The sequence below is a fragment of the Hyaena hyaena genome, unplaced genomic scaffold (genome assembly GCF_003009895.1).
Source record: "Hyaena hyaena isolate Hyena2069 unplaced genomic scaffold, ASM300989v1 scaffold_1337, whole genome shotgun sequence".
NCBI classification, from domain to species: domain Eukaryota; kingdom Metazoa; phylum Chordata; class Mammalia; order Carnivora; family Hyaenidae; genus Hyaena; species Hyaena hyaena.
Window position 1 is genome coordinate 276,875 of NW_024081971.1, and position 16,778 is coordinate 293,652.

Here is a 16,778-nt window from a genome sequence, read left to right on the forward strand (position 1 = left end):
AAAGATGATTTTTATTCTATAAGCATATTTTAATTGATATTTTCTATATATAAATTATCGGTTATGTCCCTAAAATGTAGGATAAATAGAGTAATTTTCTAAAAAAAAAAAGTTTTAAATGACCCAAGAACAATATATTTACCTGCTGGAACCCTAGGTAATCTTGTATAGTGGAAGAAGCATAAAAGACCAAGGCATCTGTAGTGACAACCAGCACAAAGCCATTCAGAGCCTACAAGGGAAAAAATATCTCTAAAATTAGTAATGTGACTAAGTAACAGTACGGTCACTCATAAATACTGACTTCAGTTAAGGCCGTTACTTTTACTACTGAAAACTTTTCTTCTTGAAATGGTTAAAATGATCACACCGCATAAACACAGACATACTGTATACTGTGGGATGAGAGGGACCTATTCTTACCTTTTGATTTAGGTAAGGAAAAGCTGACAGCTAAATTTAATGCTCAATCACAGTAACTTCAATAGAAAATTGGTTTCGTCTTCCTCGTGCTTCAGGTATTATTTTAAAAATAGTGTATATTTTTTACTGTACATGCTTTTTAAATTGTATAAATGTGTTATAATCTGTCACATTGCTTTTTAGAGAAAGTCTGTAAAGATGCTGATTGGATTTTTTTTAATGCTTTACTTATTTTTTGAGAGAGAAACAGAATGCAAGCAGGGGAGGGGCAGAGAGAAAGAGGAAAATACAGTAACCGAAGCAGGCTCCAGGCTCTGAGCTGTCAGCACAGAGCCCAACGCGGAGCTTGAACCCACAAACCGTGAGATCATGACCTGAGCTGAAGCCGGACGCTTAACCGACTGAGCCACCCAGGTGCCCCATGCGGATTAGATTCTTAAGAGAAATTTGATAGAACATCTTTGTACAGACTACTCAAACACTGATGCAATTTGAAATCTGAATACTCCCAAAGCATTAAAAAAACTTAAAGCTTTATTGGAAATATGATACATATATGGACTGCATATAAAACACACCTAAACATAATACAAGTATACACAAATGTATGGCAGATGCCCATTTAATTACTAATAAATTCAAGTTTAAAGATATCATTGTATACATGCTATTTCTGTTTGTTCCATCTGTACTATGCTTCTGTTTCTTTCCATTTTACCTGCTTTTGGCCAATTTTTATTTTTATTATTCCCTTTTCTCCCCTGCTTTTAGCTTGGAAATTTATACTCTCTTTTTCTATTCTTTTAGAAATTACTCAAGTCCACTGTTAATATTTCTATACTCTTAGATAAAGAAAGAGTATTTAGATCACTTTAAACATTTACTGTTGTCACATATTTTATTCCTGTAAGCTTTCATGGTTTCCTGCTTCAATTCACTTTAGCAGAGTTCAGTCTGTTCTTTGCTGTTATCATGGCTAAACTCTTCTGAGACTTTCCTCTTCTTGACATGGTACGGTTTAGTGAGAACCATACAGTTTGGAGTCAGAGTTAAACTGTATTCCTATCCCAGTCTCTTACTATCTGTGTGGCTTTGGTTACTTAAGCCTTCAAATTTTAGTGTCATCATTTGAAAAATAGGCACTTTGGATATGAAGACTATTTCATCTTATCCAGCACCTGGCACAGAGTCGGCACTCAATTAACATAAGGCACCATTACTATAATATAAGGTTGTGAAAATGAGCAAATAAAGATTTACATGATCATGTTTTGTGAACTGTTGAGGTACATCATGATAGCAATTAGTTAGTTCAACACTTAATCAATAATGACAAACCAGAGAGGACACATATCAAGTACTGGAACTGGAAAATTACCAAGACGCTGCCACTGTGCATAGGATGCTTGCAAAGTGAGGAAGGTATCTACCTTAATTATTAGATATGGTAGACGAACAGTGACTGTCTTCCTTTTCACCCTAATTCTTTTCATCTTCAAGATTCTTGGTCTATGACATATGCCTGCGAAACGGACTACAAAGACAATACACAGGACCTACTATTTAACAGTCACTTTTCTAAATGTTTTTGTATACCCATCAACATTCCATTGAGGTAGGTGCCATATTCCAGTATAGCAATCAAGTAACTGAGGTGAAGAACCGCAAAACAACTTGCCGAAGGTCACACAGCGAAGCTGAGCCAGAAGGCAATCTAGCCTGACTCTATGAAGCCTGTCCACTTATCTGCCATGGTCTGCCTAGTTCTATTACTCACCAGCTGTGGCAGGACTGGGCTCGAAGGTCCTTGATTTCAGAGACTATGGCTACAATGCCTGCTGATTTCTCCAGAAGGAATGGTGCTGTCATCCACCGGGAACTTATATATTTACTCATTAACACCCTCCATATTAAATATTCTTAACTTTCAGTTGGCAATAACAGATATACCCATTTTTGTATTTTTTCCTCCCCAAAATATCTTCATTTTGGAAAAGAGTATCTATTTATCATATGCATTTTATTTTGGAGACTGTCCTGCTTTTTCAAACAGCAAAATGAATTTAGTACTTTCCAATGACCTCATTCTACCAGAAGACACAAAGATAATTTAAGGTATAATATCATACTCTTATACAAACATTAATCATCAGAAATAAAAAGCCTTTAAAAAGAATATATGCATACTGACTTTATGTATATCGTCAAATGATCTTAAATACTAAATGGGACAAGGATATTACTTATATTGAATTATCAGTAAATAAAAAGAATATGGTAATTTCATATTAATAAATGAGATTATCATTCTCTAGGCTTATAAAGATTTGCCCTGCCTACCCAAGAGTCATTCTGAGATTATCTTTAATGTAAGAGAAATAAACTGCAATCGGTAGTATTATTTATAGTTTCAATGGCTGTTAACTAAAAAACAAAGCTGCTGATTATAATCAGCACCACGGTAAGTAGCACCAGACAGAACACGATTAAATAAATGAAAATAAATGTCTGAAATAAATAACAGCTAATGAAAGGATAAAAAAAGTCAATTTTTTTCATTTTTATTCCTTTTAAAATAGTAATAAATTTAAGCTAAGCTTCAAAGTAATTATTTCAAATTTTTGTTAATAAAATATTATGTAACATTTTCTTTCTATATCTCCTTTGTTAAAACTAAAGGAAAAGACTTCTCATTAGTAAAAGTTTCACGCCAGAGGGTATACTGTACCTCTGGAAACATTCTCTATGTCTTAGGATAATTGTTTGATAATCACATGTTGCAAGTATAAAGTTAGATGCCATTATGGTTACTGTATATAATGCAATATGCCATTTTCACATGTCTACAACGTTTTTGGTCATCTGTTTCAGAAGAGATAACAAGCATGATCTAGCAAATCAGACAATATGTGATGCTTCCCACTGGAAAATTTACTGCTGATATGCAATATAATTCATAACGTATGCATTTATTTTAAATACCTAAATGTTTCTAATTTTCAGATAATTAAGAAAATAAGACTAGCTTTTCATTAGTATTAATTTTATTCCTTGTCCTTGACATAGAATTTGTTTACAATTTGCCTAAATATTCTAGGAGGGAAAAAAAACATTGGCCCATAATTTAAACTGTTTTACCAAATGTTAAGCATTCCATGTCTGGTTATTTTCATTTGAAATAAAGGAATTCCTTATTACTTCACTACAGAACTCATGGTGTGTGTTGATTCACATGAAGCCACAATTATAAGAATGTTTTCCTATAACCTGAAGAAGGTGTCTTTCTGTTTCGAACTATTACATACACAAAGGTCCTTAGCCAGGGAGAGGATGACTCATGCTTGAATACATTTAATTTGTTTAATCTAATGGGTGCAAAAGTTAATTTTCACAATTACAAAATTATAATAAAAAGTGCTATAAATTCCTGGGTTACACATAAGCATTTTCAGAATGAATTAATGGAGCTACTAAAGGTTGCAGCTACTTTTGGTTACAATGGCAAACTAAGTACTTCATTCAGTTTACCAGGTAGAACTGAAGATGATCACATAATAGTAATAACACATATCACAGCATACATCTTCATTCTATCTTTTTTTAAACAAAATGAATACCTGAGAATTTTAGCTCAGAATCAAGCATCCTATGAGTTCCAAAAAACAGAGTAAGAAGAAAAAATTAAAATATTTTCATAGACAAATCTAGAAACTAAGTTCTAAAACAAAAATTAGGGCTTTTGGCTGTAGAGACAATTTGTAGCATGCTGAGAAGACAGATCTCCTAGCTAAGAGACAAGAACACAGTGGAAAATAAAATTCAGTTAAGAACATTTTCGAACTATTAAGTAAATACAATTAACTCCTCTCATGAAGCTATATTCCTGAAAAAAATATATATGAATTCAATGTCTTAAATGAGAACCTTTAGAATAATGTAGGAATTCTAACTATTTAAAGAAATACACCAGGGAACTTGATAGGTAGGCTTCTAATCTACTCAATATAATTACATTTTTTCATATCTAGCATTACACCACTGCTGCAGTCCTGGTAAAAGTGACAGGAAGCCCTGGGTGAGTTCTAAGTAAACTGGAGTAACTGAAAGACTGATGAATTAATCCTTCATTTACAATGTTTTTATTAGGAGAAACTATATTTACTAAAATTTACCTGTAATAAGAATTCTCCTTCTTGCAGATGCAGGCCTTCTCTGAATTTTGTTCTACAGTTTTCCTGGACCCCATTTCTGTCAGCTGGGGAGGGCTGTAATGCAACTGTGGAGAAAAGGAAAAGGCAATGATACAGTAAGTAGTTTGTAAAGTAAGTTATTTCAAAGGGCTATAATGGAAAATCTACCTATACCTAACCAAAACACAGTTTGAAATATTGGTGTCTACTGCTACTATAATGACTAAGTAATATTCCTTTGTCAGTGATGGTTTTCAAGTCAATGGACAGATAGCTAAAAATAATAATAATTTAAAATAAATAAAATAATTTATTTAAAATAATAGAAACTTCTTATGAGCTCATTATGATTTCTGGCATGTAACTTAAGAGTTTTAAAGACTTGCATGGTGCCTCTATAACCACTCTTCCCACTTCTCTTTACTTATGAGAATAATAAGGTGTCTGAGAACATAACCTATAACCTATGATATGATTTTCATATCAGTACATACTTATCTAAACAATGAACTAATAGTGGTGAGGAGAAAGAATCAACCACATGCTTTATTAAGAAATATATTTCCATTAAGTTTAGAATCTTCTCATCCAGCTTTTGGGTAAAGAAAGCAATTAGTATTATTAGTAGAGACTTGTTAAATTTATAAATCAACTCACGGAGAATTAACACCATTGTGATTTGGAATCATTCTATCCAAAAACGTGCATTTTCTTCCTTTTGTTCAAATATGTATTTTTTGTCTCACTAGAGTATTTTAACATTTCCACAAAAAAGATTTGCACATTTTTATTTCTATGTATTCCATCTTGTAAAGTAGCATCCCCATCCTAACTGCTTGTGGATTATGTAAAGAAGGAGAAGTCTGTTGCCATGTGGGATGCTTACTTCTGGAGGTAGCGTGTTATAATGCTTTCTCTTCTCCCCTCCCAACTCTCTTCTTCACTGTGTGTGTGTGTGTGTGTGTGTGTGTGTGTGTGTGTGTGTGTAGAGTGGGAGGCACCACAGCTGAAGGGTAGTAATAATAGCTGCTATGTACTTACTCAGAATTTTTCCAAGCACTCTCAGATATTATCTCAGTTAATATTGGTATCTGACAGAATTAAGTTCAAATCTTAGCTTTGCCATTTATTAAAATGTATAGGCTCTTGGAGCCTCTGTCCTGATATGTGAACTGGTAATCAAAAACAAACAAACAAAACAACTTACCAGGGTTATTGTAAAGAATAATGAGAATATATGTGAAGCTCCTGGCATTCAGCAGCTCAATAGTAGTTCAATAAATGGTAAATTATTATCAGTGTTTCCCAGATCCTAGAGACTATCTTGTTGTAATACATAAACTTTTAGATATGATTACAATACAGTATTTCCATTTTTTCTGATCTATTTTTAACCTTCAGAACTTAAATAAGAGAAATCATTAAGTGAAACTGACTTTGACATTCCTTTTAAGAGTTATTTCATTAGATTTTTATTGCACCGAAGATAATCTGGCTTGGCAAAAAACAAGATTTACTAAAAACCAGATTTTCTCTGCATTTGAGCAAAGCCTCACATATAAAACATTTTCCCGCTGAGGTATATTTTCTGGTAAATCAGTGCATGTATCACACTGGAATCTTATGCCAAGTTCTTGCTTTTGCAGAACTTGAAACATACCGCTTTCAAAGAAGAGGCCAAAAGTTTGGCCTCTGAATGTAACAATTTCAAGAGGCCAAAGAACATATTTCCTTAGGCCAAAAAAATAGTTTGAGGTACATAAATTGATCTAACAGTTCATCAAGACCAAAGGAAATGCTTAATCTTTCTCAACGAAAGGTAGAAGAGAAAAAGGCTTTTTCTCCTTTCCTGTGCTACTGCTGCTTGCTTTCCAGTGGTCAAATTTGATTGAGTGCATTAAAACCTCACAATGTCAGGGTTAACTATGCTCCAGTACGAGGCACCATTTAAGAGTTCCACCAAGTGTCATTAAGGTTTACTATAAAAGAAAACAACAAAACCAAAACCCACACTTGGCAAAAAGCAAAGTACGTAATTATGAAAATGGATAGATATTATTAGTATCAAACTTTTAAAATGTCTAAATTACTAGGAATCTTTTCAAATTAATTTTTAATTAATAGAATTGATGTCAATTCCAACCAGAGCTACTGGACCACTGACACTATTCAACTCAGAGCAATTTACGACTAGGGATATTAGCCGATGTAATTAGAAATCAGGCTTTGCCTTTAGCTGGGAATGGAAGTTATGGAAATAAAGAACTAAGAAAGAATGTCAAAGGCCATTAAGTAGCAGAATGTAGTTTATTTAAAGTTGTACAGGAACCGGGGAGAAAAAAGAGAACAGACCCTTTTCAAACAACAATGCTTACAATTCTAAATGTTGGAAGGTTAATATACATGTAACTGCTAAAGCAGGAAAAGTGACAAGTGCTTACAAGGGAAGGACCACTGGAGGGTGCTTCCAGAAATATTTCTGTTGCTCTTAGGTTTAAGGTTAATAACCAGTGAGGGATTTAAACAAATACTGTGCACAGATGAGTCCAGAAAAGATGCACTCCCTTCGCATTCTCATTTTACAAATACACCAATGTGACTTTTTAGAGATCTTACTTTATGTCTGGGCCTCGTGACCCAAACTGTGCAATTTTTGCCCCTCTCTGAAGTTTGTCCTCTGTTTCTCGATCTCATACCTACCACCTCTCCAGTCTTAAAACTGCAAGAACTACTTTAATACTAGTCCTTTTCACATACCTATTTCTTGCCTTCATTAGAAAGCCAAAGAAGCGTGAGATGGCGTGGGGTACTGTCACCAGTGTACTTCCACCACCTAAGTAGCCTTAAATAATTTCCTTAGTAATAGTATGTGCTACGTACTGAGCACACACTGTATGCCAAACAGTTTGAATACATTCGATCTTGTTAGCCTTCCAAATAGTATCCTATGAGATTGGTATTATTTTGTCCTTTCAGTGCAACTGAAACTAAGAGAGGTTAAGAAACTGTCCCCAGGTCAGAGAGCTTAAAATAGTGAAGTCTATCTAGATTAAACCCAGGTAGCCTGACCCTACTCGTGCAAGCTATTATTAACCACATGCTGGACTCCTCACCTATGCCAACCACCTCTGACCTTTAGTGTCTTCATCTTTAAGTAAGGTCATTGATGCCTCTGGAGACAAATTCTTCTTAGGGCTAAAGTAAGATGTGGAGTGCCTATATACCTAAGTAGAATCATAATTTACAGCCCAGGATTGAGATAATAGGCTATATGTTGATATACCCTCAAACAATTACGAAAAGTTGACACAAAAAATGCACACCAGGGGGGAGCCTGGGTGGGTCAGTCAGTTAAGCATTTGACTCTTGGTTTCAGTTTAGGTCATGATCTAGAGGTTTCATGAGTTCAAGCCCCACATCAGGCTCTGCACTGGCAGTATGGAGCCTGCTTGGGATTCTTTCCCTACTTCACTCTCTGCCCCTTCACCACTCATACTGTGTCTCAAAATAAATGGCTTAAAAAGATTTTTTTTAAATGCACACCAGAGATAACTGAGCATATTTTCATTTCTAAACCGGGAGCATTAATGAGTATCATCTATTAGGACTGCTATGATGCCTGTATATTACAGATTTGAAAGCACCTCACAGTTATGAATTTTTATAAAAGTTCTATCAATAATAAGATGCATAAGACACCTAAACATTACATCACTGGAATGAAATATATGATATTTCATAGAAACAAAATGTAATTATCTGAAATTAAGTCACAGCCAATTCTGTTACTTGAGAAGCATTTGCTGTAATAAACACACTTGTTAAAATCCTCCCCACGTGCAAGAATACTACACCTTCTAAAATATAAAGATCTGACTTTGAACAGTCTGTGGAATATTAAGATTATAAAGCATCAAAATAGTTCAATTATTTCCTCATTGAGAGATCAATGAAGCAATTATACAAGAAGTTTATCTAATAGATGAAGGAAACTAGAGTATAAATACTATGACAGCATTATCAAATGGTCATTTTACCAATTGATTCAAGTCTTAACTCCCACATGTATTTAACCATATCTGTTTCCTATATGATACCTTCCTTCCTTATACATCTAAGCTTGGATTTCCATTTCTCCCTATAAGCCAAATATTTCCTCTTTGAAAAATCATGTTCTAAAGTGTTCAACAGAGAAATTCATGAAGAAGAAATATTGCATGTGATAAGTTATATTTTGTATGCTACTGTAATATACAATTAAATAGAAAGATGACATGGTAAATATCTTGCCAGGGAAAAACAGAAAGCTTTTAAATCTCTACTTGTTGATTTAAATTCATTTTATTTTATAATAATTATTTCCCCTTTATTCTGGCAGAAAAAGTTAAATTCCCTTTGCACACTGATATAAGCATAAACGAGAGCAAAGCTATCACTATAAAATTTAACCACATATAAACTTCTATAAATTAGGAAGGGTTAAGTAATGCAGTAATTCTTAAATATAAGCAAAACATTTCTAGTTTAATCAAGCATGGATCAGTACTTATAAATAATTTCCAAATAATATATTAACTGTACCTAATGAGAGTGTCTTCTACATACTTTGGGGTAAAAGAAATATTTCAACACAGAGTTTGTGTTTGTAAATGAAGTGTTATTCTTTTGAGGGAAGAAATTTAAGAAGCTTATGCTATATTCTAAGGTCTCAGGACACTAAGATTAGGTCCATATAGTTTACACAATACTTTCACGTGATATTGACAGATTTTTTTTTTCTACTTAGAAATTTCTAATCACCAAGGCAGAAAAAAAGTAAATTCAGTTTTTGAAATTGAAAATATATGCTTATATCTTTATGAATGAATATAGGTTGCAAAACTGGTAGTTTACTGTCTTTTTAGCCAATCTAAAACACATAATTTTAAAGCTAAGTCCTTAAAAGTTAGACCTATTCCTGCTCTCAATTAAGTGGAAACTGACTTCCAAAAATGTTAACATTTCTACCAGTTTTACATTTAGTGATATGCAATCCTACTGTAACAATGTTAGGGCCCTGAATTAATGGATCCAACAAGAGCAGTTCGCTTACCTTTGTAGTGGGGAAGGAGTTGCACTAAGCTTTTTACATATTCTAGAGTAGAATTCAAATTGTATTCGAAGTAGCAGAATTTAATCAATTAAAGCAGTGATTCTCAAACTTTCATAGACAGTACAATTACCTAGAAGGCTATGGCTATCAAAATATGTTGCTGGACCTCACCCTCTAAAATTTCTGATTTAGGGGACCTAGGATGGGGCCTTATAGTTTGCATTGCTAACAAGCTCCCAAGTGATGCTGAGGATCAGGTGCCACATTTTGAGAACAATTCATAAACTTTAAAATGTTCTGGATCTCATTCCTTTATTATTTTTTAAAATTATTATTCATCTGCTTAAAGAGTGCATTTATCAATATGAAAGCCTTCAGGAAATGTCCCAATGCCAATTTAATAAAGATCAAAAGGGAAGCACATAATTTAAGACTAAAACATACGACAGTAACAAAAAATTCTGTATTTATACAAATACAGCCAGCAGCACCTCTGTGTATCCCTCACCAAAGCAAGTCATGTCACTTTTCCCTGAACAAATTGTCTAGATTTCTATGTGTGCCACTTTTGAAAAGGGAAACAATATGGGGAAATAATTACATATTATGCAAAAAGACTAAAGTTTATTAGCAACTATCTCTAATCAAAATACAAAATTAACTCAACAGATACCAGAGAATAGTTATGCCAGGTCTGAAAGGCCTCTATGCATATTCAACAATGACAACAAAATCACCTACTGAAACAAGTAAAATATCAGTATTCTGCAATTAATAATTATAATTTATGTAAAATTCTAATTATAAAATTTACTTCATACAGCTCATATGCTTAGGATAAATCCACCCCAAACAACACATGAGGGAGACAAGTATTTTTACTATCCAGGATGAGAAGACAAGACTCTGGGCAACCGTGAGGTTAAAGGTCCTATCTAAGGCCACAGGCTTAGCCTCTAAGTCTCCTGCCTGTCAGTGCTTTTGTTCTGTGACAGTCTCGCCTCTCTGCCATCCTAAGATAAAGAGACAGAAGGCTGCCTCCATAACAGAGAGACCAGACATAATGACACTAGACACCATTAACAATCCAGTTGACAACAGAGTATCTATACAACTGACCATAAAAGGCACTACACATCATATGAGAAAATTTAAGGCTGGAAGAAAGCAGAATAATTCAATACAATTTTGAGTTAGATTGATGCCGTGTGACTGTTTGTGTCTCTTCTCAACCTCTATGACAAGCACCTGAATGGCTTTCTGGCTTCTATGGTCAATCAAGGACCAGAAACGATCTCCTACAGTAATACACTTTTCCTCTATGGACTCTGATGTCATTTAAGTTCACAATTTCATGTGCAATTTTCTTTTGAGCCTCTAAGAACTTGAAATAGCAAAAGAAGGTATCGTTTTTTTCCTGGATATACATTTTTAAATTTATATCCAAGTTAGTTAGCACATAGTACAATAATGATTTCAGGAGGAAATCCCAGAGACTCATTTCCTACATATAACACCTAGTGCTCATCCCAACCAGTCTCCTCCCTAACGCCCCTCACCCATTTAGCCCATCCTTCCACCCACAACCCCTCCAGCAACCCTCAGTTTGTTCTATTTAAGTCTCTTATGTTTTCCCCCTCACTGTTTTTGTATTATTTTTCCTACCCTTCCTTTATGTTCATCTATTTCATATTTTAAATTCCACGTATGAGTGAAGTCATATTGTATTATTTGTCTTTCTCTGACATTTCTCTAATTTTGGTTAGCATAGTACACTCTAGTTCCATCCACATTGTTGCAAATGGCAAGCTCTCATTCTTTTTGATTGCAAAGTAAAACTCCCAATAAAGGCATCTTTAAGCAAAGTTTCACCTCAGCACAGTTTCATACCCGATGTACACACAGATTTGCTTTCCTTCACTACTGCTCATCTTTAAAACATCTCATCTCTGGTATTTTTCCTCTTGTTCTGTATGCTCTCCCCTGGAATATTTTATTCACTTTCATGGTTTAAAATATTATTTCAACTGTATTATAATGACTCCAAAATCTAAACCTCCAGCTATGAACAAATAAATGAATTTGAGCTACCAATTAAAAATGGTTGATCAAGGGGCACCTGAGTGCCTCAGTCGGTTAACCGTCTGACTTCAGCTCAGGTCATGATCTCACGGTTCGTGGGTTCGAGCCCTGCATCAGGCTCTGTACTGACAGCTCGGAGCCTAACGCCTGCTTCAGAGTCTATATCTACCTACCTCTATCCCTCCTCCACTCAGGTTCTGTATTTTTCTCTCAAAAATGAATAAACATTAAAAAAAATTTTTTAATGGTTCATCAAAAGGTAAAAAAACTGTAAGAGCATAATTTAAAAATATGACATAAATATGATTACTAACTAAAAATGATTAGTGGTAATGTAACTATATTTCATTACAGGCCTTAAAGTGATTAATTTTCTATTATATGTAAATACAGTTTCTAAAGCACTACAAGATGATGTTGTAGATTTCCGTTAACCAGATCACAAAGCCACACACAAAAAAATTAAACAAATTAACTACAGACATTTAAAATCTTTTTTCCAGGGAAAAAAGGAAAAAATGCTAAAAGTTGACAGGGTTTAATAGTACCCCAGTGGTAACCTTTCTTAAAAACAAACAAACAAACAAAAAGAAAGAAAAAAAGCTAAAGGGATCAATTTATGACTACCTGGACCTACTCAGGGCCAAGAAATTAAGGATGACACAGACATATAACACTAAGTATGATTAAAGAGAAAACCCATTAAAAAGCAGTAAATTTAAAAGAGAAAAAAGCAAAGCCTAAAATAAAAGATGTGATGGGTTCAGTCTGAATCTTTAATATACAATTGTGTTTTTTGAAAATACCTATCAAAGTAAAAGAATACTCACTGATGAAAGTATCCTATATAAAATATCATTAAATATTAAACTCATTCACAGAATCTAGTGAATCTTCTAAGTGAGAATATCTGAAGAAAAGAGAAAGTATATTCCTTATCCAAAGAGGTAATATTATTAAACTTAACAGCCAGGATTTAATACAACTTCAAGGGATTCAAAAAAAATATTGTATTATGCCTTTTATTTGTCGCTGTTTCAATTTATATCAATTAGATTATATAAAGTCCATACATTAAAATTTTTTTAAATCTTTACATTTTTAAATCTTCAAGTTTTAGATCTTTAGTTAAGTAAGCTATCATGAATGTTATCATCAGTTTCATGTTTTAGAATGTGAATTCTGGGGAAAAAAAAAACATAGTTCAGTTACACTAAGGTAGATAACACCAGAGATAAATGAAACTCAATCCTATATGATGATTTCAAATCTACTCATCTTTTACACAAACAAACCTACTATAGTTCTTTCTAGAATTAAGAAATCACATTTGCTATGATACTCTATTTCTGAAACTTTTGCAAACTACTTGGTAGCATACAAATCCCATGAATGAAAGGCATACATATAATAAAACCCTTAAACTTTATGAAGTTTCAACCCCTGAAACGGCTTTTTATTTAATTGATTTCTCTGCTTGTTTAAGCTCATGCTTTGCACATGTTTCTCAAGATAGTGTTCTGGGTTACTCAGACACCAAAACAGGATTGAAATCCAGAGGAACACACAAGCTCAAGATGAATAAACACAATAGCTCACTTTGAAAACCTAATGAACTGGAAATGAACTGTTAACTAATGACAAAAGGAAGACCAAGAAAAGAGCACGGATAATTTTTTAATTTCAAATAAAGTCAACAAAGATCCATATTCGACAGTGAGGATGAATAAATGTTAGATCATCACATCGTGTAAATTAACTATTGTCATCCTCCCTCTTAGAGTATTTTTTAGACTTTGGGAATTTAGAACATTTCAGTATGTAAATAATACCACACTTTATAAAATGGTGATTTTAAGTATGTGTAATGGTTCAGAATCAGATTTTCCCCTATGTTACTTAGTTTCGAAAATAACCAGAAACTATCCCTATAACCGCTGCCTCTGCAGGAGTTGGGAATTAGAAACTCAGATCTCCAAACATACTTTTTAAAAAACTTTTAATATTTATTTATTTTTGAAAGAGACAGACATACACAGAGACAGAGTGTGAGCAGGGAAGGGGCAGAGAGAAAAGGAGACACAGAATCTGAAGCAGGCTCCAGGCTCTGAACTATTAGCACAGAGCCCAATGTGGGGCTTGAACTCATGAACCACAATCATGACCTGAGTCGAAGTCATACAGTTAACCAACTGAGCCAACCAGGCGCCTCCCAACCCCCGCCACAAACTTACTTTTGCCAGGCTTACTGAAACCTAGACAAAATCATCTTTTTTGTGTTTATGTTTTCCTTCCATACATTAAATTTATATATCTCAATTATAAAGATGTCACAAAATATAACCCATGACATATGTAATGGAGGATGTAGAAGACTTCACAGTTCATAATTATATTTTAGTGGTGTAATATATACTACGAATATTTCATTGAAATAATACTACATGCCACTGATCCCTATTACTGCTGCACTGAAAGAAAACTTTTCTCCTTAGATACTTGCCTCAGCAGAGATATGAATTAGTCATTCCCATATTTTTAATTTTGGGAATGCTGTTCAAAAGTAATTTAAATGCAACACTTATATAATAATCAGTATTTTTAAAAATGGTAATGAAATCTAACTCAAATATTTTTATATGCTACAATAACTCTTACAAGAACAAAATATTACCATACTGACTCTAATTAGTCAACAAGCCAAATATGCACTGTCTGGCTTGGCACTACGAGACACAACACAAGCCTTTCCTTTAATATCGCCCAGTTTTAAAGGCTGGGTTGTAACCACCCAAATCCTAGTCACCCTCAATAAACTATTATTGGTCATAGTAAATTATTTAAACTTCTTAGATATTTTCCCTCTCAGAGGTAACATGATATTTGACTTTACTACTCATTTTGTGACTTGAGTCTTCCTTTCATGCTCCACTTTTCTTTTTAATTAACAAAGTATAGTTTAATCTTAACATTCTAGAATTTGGTGAAAAACTTTGAACATAATGTTAAAGATTTCCAGGACCTCAGTCCACACTGACTTGTGAGGTCACAGCTCCATTTGACTCTTTACTGTTCTCAGGCTTCCCTCTGGTCTGATTTAATTTGCCTTGTGAGGCAAAAATGGCACTTTGCCAGGTTTAATCACCAGCATCAGAAAACATCAATTTTGGATTGTGGGTACTTTTTTATTTTTTTTTCAATAATTTTTAAAACATTTGTTTATTTGAGAGAGAGAGAGAGAGAGAGCGAGCACAGTCAATGGAGAGGAGCAGAGAGCAGGGAAGGAGAAACTCTGCTATCAACCCAACGCAGGGTTCGATCCCAGGAACCGTGAGATCATGACCTGAGACAAAATCAAGAGTCGGACACTTATCCAAATGAGCCACCCAGGCGCTCCTGGGTATTTATTTTCTAAAAACAGAAGACTCTAAAGAGGAACATCAAAGATACATAATTTAGAGGAGTCTTCATAAAATAAAAATAAGCAGGGAAAAACAGAAGATAATCCAGAAGAGCACTGTTACTGAGGAATCTGAATAGAACTTAAACAGCGGCGACTATTTTAATCTATCCTTATTAATATATTGTTATTAATCCTTAAAATATGTCTACATGTGTCCATTGTGCATAAATTAAAGCATCACCTTATTCTTAACAAATTTACAAAAGGGACTGATTTTTTAAAAAATATGTAGTTCTGTTTGCAACATTCCCACCTATACTGACAAAAATTTTTAAAGTACCAAGACTGCCAGACTCCTGGGAGGTACAAAAGGAGAATCCAACAAAGAAGAAAACAACCAGTGAACCAGGAACAAGCTAATACTGATAAAGATAAGGCAAAGGAGCAAAGCAATAGCTAACGAATGAACAGGAAAGTACTGAATGGAGAAGGATATAGATGATACTAGTTAGTCCTAAAAAGATGTATGTAGCTTTCACATTTGCATCTTTAAATATTTGTTCATGGTTCACTGTATGAGCCAGCCAATCAAAAACCATGTAAAAAATTTACTGCTACAATTCCATAAAATATTTCTCACATCTGAATATTTATAGATAGAAAATATTTGATGGAATCAGTAACTGTAATTGGCTACTGGCAGAGAGAGTATCTAGAAAAAGCAAAATATTAACATCTTAAACTAAGTGTCAGAACTACACATTCAAATACATAATTGAGAAGTTCAACATGAGGTTTACATTGTTGTCAGATGTAAGTTAGTGAAACTGAGTTATTATTTACTGAATGCCTACTATAGATTGGACATTGTTCTAAGTGTTTAAGGAACAGCACTACACATAATACCCTCAAGGAGTTTCCATTCTAGTTAGTGAAACAGACAATATATAGGACTTTTACGCATGCCAGAAAAACCAAAGCACTATAATATAAAAATGAAAATGTTTATAATGATTATTTCATCTGTGGCATAAACAGTACAAAGTGAAAGATAATTCTCTGAGCTTTAGTGCTAGAATACATATAGTTTAAGAGTTTTCAAGGATTAAATATTCAAAGATTCCTTCAATTATTTCTTCCGTTCAAACCAAAATAACTAATAAAACTTCTAATCTTCTTACTTCCTTTGAAACTACTCCCTAAGTATTGCATGATGAAAACGGAATAGGTACAATTTTAAAGGATTTCACATTATATATTTGTCACAGTTGCTGAGACACTTGACCTTGAGCTATTAGAGAGCAGAAATCTTTTTCTCTTTTTCCTTTTTGTGAATTCAGCACCTGCACAGGGTTTAGAATAAAGTGCAATCTAGAATTATAAAATTTATTACAGAATAATTTTAACCTAATAATGTCAAAGAAAGTGCTTCTAACTTTACCATACCTGAAAAATAACTATCTTGTTCAAGTACTTCAAAGTTCTATTTCTGAATGTTTTGATTAATTAGAAATGGATAAATATTAGTGTACTTAGCTGCTCAGTGCTGCTTTTCAGCCAGTCAGGGCAGTAGAGTCATGGCTCCAAA

The 16,778-nt window shown here is 33.7% G+C and overlaps 1 protein-coding gene across 1 annotated transcript in view; it reads right to left on the reverse strand.

Moving 5' to 3' along the window:
• AHR (aryl hydrocarbon receptor) overlaps nucleotides 1-16,778 on the reverse strand; it is a 51,762-nt gene that overhangs the window by 20,099 nt on the left and 14,885 nt on the right. Inside the window, exons 3-4 of the mRNA XM_039223363.1 lie at nucleotides 4,596-4,699; nucleotides 143-232 (exon numbers count right to left, since the gene is read on the reverse strand). Of these exons, the coding sequence (XP_039079294.1) occupies nucleotides 143-232; nucleotides 4,596-4,699 (194 nt within the window). The remainder of the gene's footprint in view (nucleotides 1-142; nucleotides 233-4,595; nucleotides 4,700-16,778) is intronic.